Below are 9347 nucleotides of genomic sequence, written 5' to 3' on the forward strand. Positions count from 1 at the left end.
ACACACATAATTTGACAGTTATGAAAACTGTACTGATTTTACAAACCTGACAATGAACAGACACACATAATTTGACAGTTGCTATTCAAAATTTACACTGAATGCAACAAGTGAACTGTTCCTCTATCATGTGCTATCAGCTAACCTGAAATCGATAACGCCTCTACATAAAATTAGGGCATTCCTGACCAGCTGCCTGCTACTCAACAACAACCTGTTCTTACATGTCAACAACAAAAAGGTAAAACAAAATCTGTTCTTATCTACACCTCATGCTGTGAACACAGAAAGTTCTAATTGTACATTTTCTGTTACGCAGAGAAAGAATCAGTAATGGATCAGCAGTATCTATCAACAGAGGGGGGTGCCTTAGTGCTTCTGGAAGACTACCATGCAGAAGAAGGCTATGCAGCGGAAGATCACCCCATTGGCCATGAGCACCCATAAACAGAGACTTCTGTTGCTGATGTCGTAGCCGCTCTTTTGTAGCGAACCGCATCGTGTTATCAGCCACACCCCGGAGTAGCTGCAACCAGGAACAATCAGGTGCTTGATACAGAGACAAATTTACTTACGAGTTTGCGTATGTCAGGAAAGAATTTGATGGGGAGATGTACTTGTGAGCGTTGGCGATCACGAACGCCTCCAGAGCCCACTTTGTGTAGCAAAGATCAGCAATGATAGTGTTCTTCTGCTGAGTTGCTATCAGGGTCAGAACGACTGGGAGGAGTGCAGACCACTGCAAAGAAAGCATGTGTCACCAGAAATGATAAGCGATCTATAAGGTTGTGCCAAGAGCTTCTCTTAATTTGATGGTCACAGTGATGGAATTGAGAAACATAAACATTTATGAATACCAGCTGTGCGGAGCCAGGCTGGAAGAAGATGGCAAAGGTGTATCCAATGCCTGTTACGCAGTACGTAAGTGCGACGAGGACGACGTAGTTCTCCCATATGGATGACCTGGGGTTGTTGAAGAAATAGAACATGGAGAGGTAGACGATGGGCTTGACGATGGTGTTGAAGTGGTCGATGGTGTCCTTGGCCAGGAAATAAGCCAGCGAGCTCATCCCCGAGGCTCTCTCCCTCCAGTAGTATATCTTGTCCAGTGCAAACGACCTCAAGGCTCCGATTTTGCAAAGCAGAGCTGCATCACACGTGACAGAGGCAGCTTAACATAAGTAAACGTTGAGACATAGACATGCAGCATCAAGATCAGAGAAGGCAAGTCAGACTTACAGACAGCAATGACAGTGTAAGTGTACCCAAGCGCCCCAAATGTCTCGTCGCTAACTTTGGCCAGCGTCCCTAGGCATATCCCAGCAAGGCAGAGTATCAAGTAATCAACACCGAGAATCCTTGCCTCCCGGAGCCTTTGCTTGCCAACCCTGATGAAGAAAAGAGATAAAACAGTGTTGTTCTTGAGAAGAACTAGAGAAGATTTCCTTAGGAAATATTATCTTTGATGCAGAGATGTGAGAGACCTTACCTTCCCAGAAAGTACCTGTACTGCCTAAGGATGCCGGGAGTGCAGCGGTTCGACAAATCTTCGGTTGACTTGTTATAATCAAACTCATCCTTCTTCCGCATGATCACATCCTTGACATTGGCCCACAGTTCTGTTGCGAAGGATGGGCCTGCGCTAGCACTGGGGGAGGAAGGTCCTGCACTTCCTCCGGACGAAGATTCAGACGTGGAGGAACTCTGTAGCATGTCCCGTGGAACATCGTAGCCATTGTGCAGCATCCATCTGAGTGGCAGGTCTTTCACGGTTACGCCCGCACTCATGTTTGGCTTCACGATGCCCTCCAATATGTCGATATAGTAGTCGGGTGGGTTCACGCGGTCTGGCACAACAATGCCCAGCCCTGAGAAGTATTCTTCCACCTTCTTCACTGGCCCATGGTATACAGTCATGCCCCCTTTTGCGAGAAGTATCAAGTCATCAAACATTCTGTACAGCGTATAGCTGAGAGGACAAAGGAGGTGTTTAGTCAGGGAGAAATGTAAGCAATGAGCCAAACACATATTGTTCTGTATTTGAGTTTGAAAGTGAACCTAGGCTGATGAACAACCATGGAGATGTTGACGCCTTCAAGAGCTTCCCGGCGAAGGGCGCGGAGAAGAAGCAAGGAGGATGCGCTATCCAAACCAGAAGTTGGCTCATCCAAGATCAACACCGATGGTTCCATGACCATTTCTAGACCGACGTTGACTCTCTTGCGCTGACCACCGGAGATGCCACGTGTCTCCACATCCCCGACCAGAGAATCTCTAACTGCCTGCAGCCCCAAAGACTCAATGACCCTCTCCACGACGAGGACCTTATCAGCTTTTGACATGTCTCCTGAAAGCCTGACATTCAACAACATATCGTAAGTCCACTGGTACAGGCTGAAAAGATAGATGGCTAACTCTAGGGAAAGTACCTGCATCTTGCGTTGAACCAGAGATTTTCTTCAACAGTTAGGTTGCCATGGACAATGTCATCTTGGGGAACAAAGCCAATAATCCTCTTGTACGCACGAATGGGTTCTACTTTACCATTGATGAGCACCAAGCCTGATGTGTCACAACCAGTTGCCTTGCCGGCGATAGCGTTTAGAAATGTGGTCTTACCAGCACCAGACGGGCCCATGAAAGCGGCTACACGGCCAGGCATGAGCTTTCCGGTCACGGACCTCAAAAGTTTCTTCTTACTGCCCTTCAATGTCAGAGATAGATCCTTGAACGCGATCTCAATGACCATTCTCGAAGTTTCATCATGCTCTTTCGCCATGTTTATCACGCCAGAGAAGGTCAAGTTGTTATCGTTCTCCTGTAACTCCTGTTGCAGGGCCTTTTCCTTCTCAATTTGACCATATGCATACTTGAAAATCTGGCTCCGGCTGTGCATTTGTTTGCCTTTTGGTTTTTTGCCTTTGTCTCCCGTTTCCAGATGAAAATCTGGCTCCGGTGCATCTTCATTCATGTCGGCGAAGTTGTTCTTCCTTCCACCCCCATCTGCTCCGACTGAAGGTAGACCTTTCGACGACATCCCCCCTGTCTGTCCAGGCTTCTGTTTGCGTGAGAAGGTGCGAGACAATTGCGACTGCAGGCCACTGCTAGCCTTCTTGGCGACATCTCTAGCAGATTTCCACCTTTCCCGAGCCTGTGCAGTATCTTTCGCATACCTTGCAGCAGCCTCTCGAGATTTTGCTTGCTTCTTCTCACGGTTGGTCAGAAGTTGGCCAGAGAAATTGTAGATGATCAAAAGGACTAAACAGGAGGCAACCTGCAGAACCGTGGAAAAAATAAGACTAGTGTTAGTTCGACCTCAATAGCTGCAACTTCCAAGGGATGTCATGCTATCGATTTGCTAGTGCATTACCACTAACAATACACCAAAAATTGTGATGTCCTGATTAGCAGAGTTCGGTGGACAAGCGCTCTTCTTGTAGCATCCTGCAGCAAAGAAGTGGCGGCGTCAGGATGCGGACAAATCAAGAAGACTGGATTCCAACTTTGCAAAGAGAAGTTGAGCTTACTGGTTGGTGCTGTTGATCCCTTCCTGCAGTAAAACCTGCAAAAGAACACCTGATACTATCAGCATCTTGATAGAATAACAGTACTAAAGAAATCAACGTAAGAACGTGCCCAGTAAATATCACTGGCGGGGAATTATCATCAATCAATCATTCGGATGGAAGGAACAATTTGAAACATCAGATAGATAGGATTACCCACTACTACAAGGGAGTTTCTTGGTCGTGCTGGGGCAGTAGTATCCAGCTGGGCAGAACACATCATCAGTGCTGATCACATCTGCCCAATTATCAGCACTGCCACAAGTGTGATTGGGGCTCCCAGCGGGTGGTTGGTAGTTGTATCTGGAATGCATCTTCAGCGTTAAGGGATGAACATAGTATGCTCGTCTGAAATTAAGAATTTTAAGGACAGACGAGTAGACGACTTACGGGTCACAGATGCCTGTAGTTTTGTTCAAGGTGGACTCCGGACAGTATGCTCCAAGAGGGCAAGCTGCAGGTGACAGCACACAAGAGAAATCAGGAAAAGAAAAATTGATTTCTCTTGAGAAGTTGTTAAACATACGATAAGTGCCTCTGGTAATTCGGTGGATTGGTCAAACTGTTGTAGCACACAAATTTCTTTGTAGCAATGGAAAGTCTGTTGTTTGCACCTAAGCATTGTAAACTGTTGTAGAGTATTAATTTATCAGGCATTTTCATTGTAAGCCAACATAGCACGTAAACATAGTAGTAGTAACTAACAATGGAATGCATCAGAACAGATCGATACAAGCAGGATCCATGAAAACATAAGCAACAACACCTAAATCCTGAAACACTGAATTTAGCCTTCATTCTGATAATTAAAAGTTTAGGAAATAATGATGATGATTTTTTTACAAGACTAATGTTCCATGGTGGTGAAGCTTACGTATCATGCAGGTGAGAGCATGTGGGCAGAAGAATCCGGCGCAGCAAGCCTGGCAGTCATCTGCTCTGTAGGGTATCTCCTTTGAGTCCTTGAGGTCAACCTTCTGCTCCCCGGCGCTGCAGGCCCAGCCAGGCTCGCAGCCGTCGCTCCAGGAGGTGAGGTTGCAGTTCTTGTTGGGCCTGATGTAGCTCTTCTCTCCCCTCGTCTCCTCCCCGCTGTCCATGAGACTGTTGAAATAGAAAAGCATCTCCGCGGCCGTGCACACGCGCTGGTGCAGGTCACCTGCATGCGCGCGGCAGCAGAAGCCCAGGTCATTTCCATTGCACGGTGAGCAGCGACGACAGATCCATCGTCCGGATTTTCCAGTGCAGGTTTGAAATAGCATTTGCAAAGGAATGATAACCATATATGAATCAGGCCCTGATATGAATGCTCTAAAATCAAATGCTAGTGTAGATGAAAAACATTGTGGACAGAGACCATCACCGACATTAGCTAGCAACATCCTACTATCATCATTGCATAAATGTAGGGTACAAAGACGAGGAGCTGCATCATGCATGTAAATGTGTGTACGTACCATTGGTCTGCTTCATGCAGGTGTTGAGGAAGGACGTGTCCTTGGTGAAATTGAAGGCCTGGTCCCACTCCGAGTCCCTGCAGGCAGGAACCAACAACAAAATCGGAAACCACGACGAGTCCCGGCGTCAGAATCCAGAACCCGTCCGCGCGCGGGCGCGCGGTGATGCGTGAGATCGATCAGGACGTTGATTAAGTAACTACGTACGTGTCCTTGATGCAGTATCCGAGCTCGCCGCGGATGGCCATGGCGAAGGTGGCGGTGAGGGCCTTGAGGCGCTTGTTGACGATCTCGGCGACGACGGGGTTGCCGGCGAGGCCCTTGGTCCCGCCCCCGCCGGCCGCCGCGCCGCCCCCGACGCCGTCCCCGCCGTAGTCGTCCTCCGGGATGTCCTCCTCGAGGGAATGCCGCGGGAAAGCGGGGAAGTCGATGGCAGTGGCGACGGTGAGTAGGAGGAGCAGCGCGGCGGCGAGCTGGCGCGCCGCCACACGGGCCATGGAACTCCGGGCGGACGAGCGGAGAATGCTGGTCGAACTAGGGTGGGAAAAATTAGGGGTTGGTGGTGATGGTGGAGGTAGGCATTGGGCGGGATGCCATGATGGGGAGGGGAGCTCGCGGGGCGGTGGTGGTGGAGAGCAGAAATAGGAGGCGGGGTGGTCGCGCTCGCGCCATGGAGGGAGAAAGGATGGTCGGGAATGGGGCGGGTCTACGGTCCACGAGGCGGGATTCATCGGACGGTGGGGATAGTGCAGTGGCCACGTGGCCTGTTGGAGGGTGGGAGGCCCAGTTGTCAGTGACTGGTGAACGCTTGCGGAGCGAAGATGCCTGGAAGGCCCAATCTCTACGGGGAGTTTGGGCCCACCGATTTGTCTACTGAGCCTTCACTCAAGCAATTGAATTAGGGCATCTCCAGCGGCGTGACACAAACAGACGCTGAACGACCTTTTGCGTCCGCGTGGATCGAAAATGCATCTGGCACCACCTCCAGCGGGGCGACGGATCGTGTCCGGGGCGTTCGCAGCGACGGATCGTGTCCGGGGCGTTCGCAGCGACGCAAACGCGACGCAAATATGTGGCACGTTTGCGTCTCCGCGGATGCGCGGTCGCGCCAAGCGTCCTCTCGCTTCCCACGGGCCCGCCTGGCAGCGACCCTGGTCCTATCAGCGTCGAATTAGACCACAGCAAGCGCGCGAATGGCAACCGCCGGAGTGGCAACCGCGGCGATCAACCTGCCAACCGCCGCATGGAGCGCCGAACCGCAGCCGAAGAGCAACCGCCGGCCTCTTCGTTATACGCGCATACATTAATTCCCGCAGAATATAACCATGCGTCCATTGTAATTCACGTCCAACCGCCTCCTTCTTACGCTTCTTCTTCTTCTCCAACACCGGCGAGCCATGAGCGACTACACCCTGCCATCCGACTCCGAGAGCGAGGGCAAGCCGCCGGGATGGATGCATTGGTGGGAAACAGACGCCACGCCAAGCGTCCCGGGCTCCACGCCAAGTGACCCAACCTCCACTCCAAGTGAGGAGGAGGAGGACGGAGCCGGCAATGCCAGCGATGGCTAGGAGGTGGACGGAGGCACCGCTGGCAGCGACGACGACGAGGAGGAGGAGGAGGAGGAGGAGGGGCAGAGGAGGACTCCACGCCAGGTTCGACCTGCTGGAGGCGCAGGAGGTGGCGGACGACGAGGCGGCGGCAAGGAAGGAGACCAGCGCAAGGGCAAGGTCGCTGGCGCGGGCGGCGCGTCGTCGTCGTCGTCCGTTCAACGACGACAGTGAGTCCGACTCCAACTCCTCCACGGACGCGTCGTCCTCCAGTTCCTCTTCCGACGAGGAGGTGACAAGCAAGAGGTGCAGGAATGAGGACGACGAGGCAGGGCCTTCTAACAAGAAGGCCAAAAATTAGTTTTAGTTTATATGTTTTTAAATTTGTTCTTGTTTGAACCTATTCGTTCGAAGTATCCGTTAATCTATTCGATTGGAGCAACATGACATCGTTCAGTACTACTTTTTCGCGTTTAAACTTGCTCAATCAACAAAAATAAAAGGAAGGAGCAGAACAAACAGTTTCATGCCCAAAATGCGTCGGACCGCTGGGGGTGGCCCCTGACGCAAATGGACATTTTGCCCCTCGCGGTCATTTTGGCATCCGCCACGCGACGCAAACGGATGCCCGCGGACAATTTCAACATCCGAAATGCGTCGCGCCGCTGGAGATGCCCTTAGGGTAGCTCAAGTCAAGGTCCAAGGTGTAGCCCACCATTTTTATAATATTTTTCCCTTAAAAAATTAAATAAATGTACTCCATCTTATACATAATAAATGTTCTAATTTTAGTTTAAACAAATAATAAGTATTGTGGTTTTAGTTTGAACCATGACACTTATTATGTATCAGATGAAATAGAACACAAACCAACATATGTGAATTTATTGTTTCAAAGAAGGTGTTACATCCAACATATGTGAATTTATTGTTTCAAAGAAGGTGTTACATCCAACATATGTGAATTTATTGTTTCAAAGAAGGTGTTACATCGATCCCATTGAAAAACGAAGCAAAGGAGACCAAGAAAACACTTTGACAAAGTCAGAAGTTAGTGACATACATTATTAACTAGGAGGCGGTGGCGCGGCGCACGCCGCGCCCGTAGCCTTTTGTGTGTAAAATGCTATTAAACTTGAATTTATGCTAATCGTGTAAGCAGTGTTAGGGGGTTTATTTCTATTAAAATAAAATGTGAGCAGTGGTGTTAGGAGAAAGTAGTCTGTCGATACGTCGCTAGGGGCGCCACCTGGGCGATGCCATGAACACGTGGTTCTGCATGTTGTTGGGCAGAAGCAGCGACAACCAACCATAAGATCTGTAGATAGCATGCCCTCGTCAATAGTAGACGCCTTGTTGAGGCTCACATCTTCAACGCCGGCCGCGCCGCTGGCCCGTTCTCCACTTTACAGGTGCTGAGGCTGGCCTCTGCCAGAATAGGCGCCTTGCTGCAAGTGTTGAGGCTGGCCTCCCCTAAAGTGGCTTGCTGCAAGTGCTCAGACTGCTGCTCTACAAAGAGATGCGGGGGATTTCAAGTCGATGAGAATAAGCTTGAGCAAGAATGGATTCAGTCCTCCATTGCTGGTATGCTGTCTTTTCCGGTCGCGTCCCAATATAGTCTTGTTTCCGTTCAGATATCACCCAAATTCGAACCGAAATTGTGGTGCTGAAAAAAAGCATAGGCGAGAGACAAACCAGTTAGAATGCCTTGAAATACATCATCATTTTGTTCATCCGGTGAAATTCCTTGTTAGTACCGTGATTTGAAACTGAAAACTGAAAGCAGAACAAAAAGCATCGATGGCTGACCTGCTCCCGCGCCGGCCGCCGATGGCTGCGAGCAAGCCGGCCGCGCCTCCGCCCCGCGTCCCACGTGCCTGGCGCACCCGCGAAAACTTCTCTTCCTGCGCCGGCCGCCACCCCACGTCCCTTACTGCGACCTCGTCAACCCCTGCTGCCTCCTACTGCCGCTCGTCGCCCTGGCCAGCGCTTCCCCCCGGCCGCGTGTGCTCCGCCCCTGCATGAATCATGCGCGACGCGCCACCCTTCTGCGACGCGTCGCTCCGCTGCCATGTCCTCTCCAGCGCGCCAGCAGCAGCTTCCTTCGCCCGCTCATCTCCTGCGCATGGCGTGGCGACCCACGCGCTCGCGTCCCAGGGCCAGCATGCCTGGCCTCCTCGTCCTCGCACTGTTGCCTCCGGTGCGAGCCCGCGGACCCGCCCGTCCTCGTCCTGCGCCCGTGCGTCCTCGGGGCTACGTCCTCTGGTCCCGCGCGAGGCTGCTGCCCGCCACCGGCTCCCGCGTGCGCCCCTGCAGCTCCCTCCTCTGGAACCGGCCAGCCGCTACCTCGAGCGAGCCTCGCTCTGTAGCTTTCCTCGACCTGAGTTGCCTCGCGCGTCCTGTGTCCGTCAGGACGCCACCCCCTTTGGACCCGCGACGACCTTCGCACCTGCAGCGTGCCGCCGTGAACGGCACCGCGCCCATGCTCCTCTCCTGTGCGCAAAGGCCGCGCCCCGCCGCTGGCGCCCCGCTCGTCGTGTTCGGCTGCGGACCGTGAGTCCCGCACCTCTGCCACTCCGGCCACACACGCGCCCAAGTCTGCCGCTTCGCCTGCTCCGCGCCCGGCGCCGGCTCGCGTTCCCATCACCGTTCCGCCGTCCTGCTCCTGCGCCCTCCGGCCGCTCCATATGCTCCACGCCAAGCTCCGGCTCGACACACCCCGCCGCTCCGCTCGCGCCTCCGACTCCCACGCCGCTCCGCCGACTCGGCGCGCGCGT

General features: G+C 52.3%; 1 protein-coding gene across 1 annotated transcript; it reads right to left on the minus strand.

The window, feature by feature from the left end:
• Nucleotides 1–369: 369 nt before the first annotated feature.
• LOC124679225 (ABC transporter G family member 28-like) lies at nucleotides 370–5517 on the minus strand. The gene is made up of 14 exons (XM_047215020.1): nucleotides 5228–5517; nucleotides 5021–5097; nucleotides 4441–4722; nucleotides 3957–4020; nucleotides 3723–3869; nucleotides 3528–3562; nucleotides 3371–3444; nucleotides 2430–3274; nucleotides 2059–2355; nucleotides 1490–1969; nucleotides 1240–1388; nucleotides 858–1147; nucleotides 618–739; nucleotides 370–526 (listed from the first exon to the last, which is right to left on the minus strand). Exons 1-14 carry the CDS (start codon nucleotides 5515–5517, stop codon nucleotides 370–372), a joined length of 3309 nt encoding a protein of 1102 aa, XP_047070976.1.
• Nucleotides 5518–9347: the final 3830 nt, after the last annotated feature.

This window comes from Lolium rigidum, chromosome 7, assembly GCF_022539505.1.
Source record: "Lolium rigidum isolate FL_2022 chromosome 7, APGP_CSIRO_Lrig_0.1, whole genome shotgun sequence".
Taxonomy (NCBI): Eukaryota; Viridiplantae; Streptophyta; class Magnoliopsida; order Poales; family Poaceae; genus Lolium; species Lolium rigidum.

What these genes read in the sequence shown, in the direction of transcription:
- LOC124679225 (XM_047215020.1), bottom strand. Translation starts at nt 5,517, where the DNA reads ATGGCCCGTGTGGCGGCGCGCCAGCTCGCCGCCGCGCTGCTCCTCCTA. An exon ending in GGATACTGCATCAAGGACAC is followed by an intron (nt 5,098 to 5,227) that starts GTACGTAGTTAC and finishes TCCTGCCTGCAG; the next exon opens with GGACTCGGAGTGGGACCAGG. An exon ending in TTACACTGTCATTGCTGTCT is followed by an intron (nt 1,148 to 1,239) that starts GTAAGTCTGACT and finishes CGTGTGATGCAG; the next exon opens with CTCTGCTTTGCAAAATCGGA.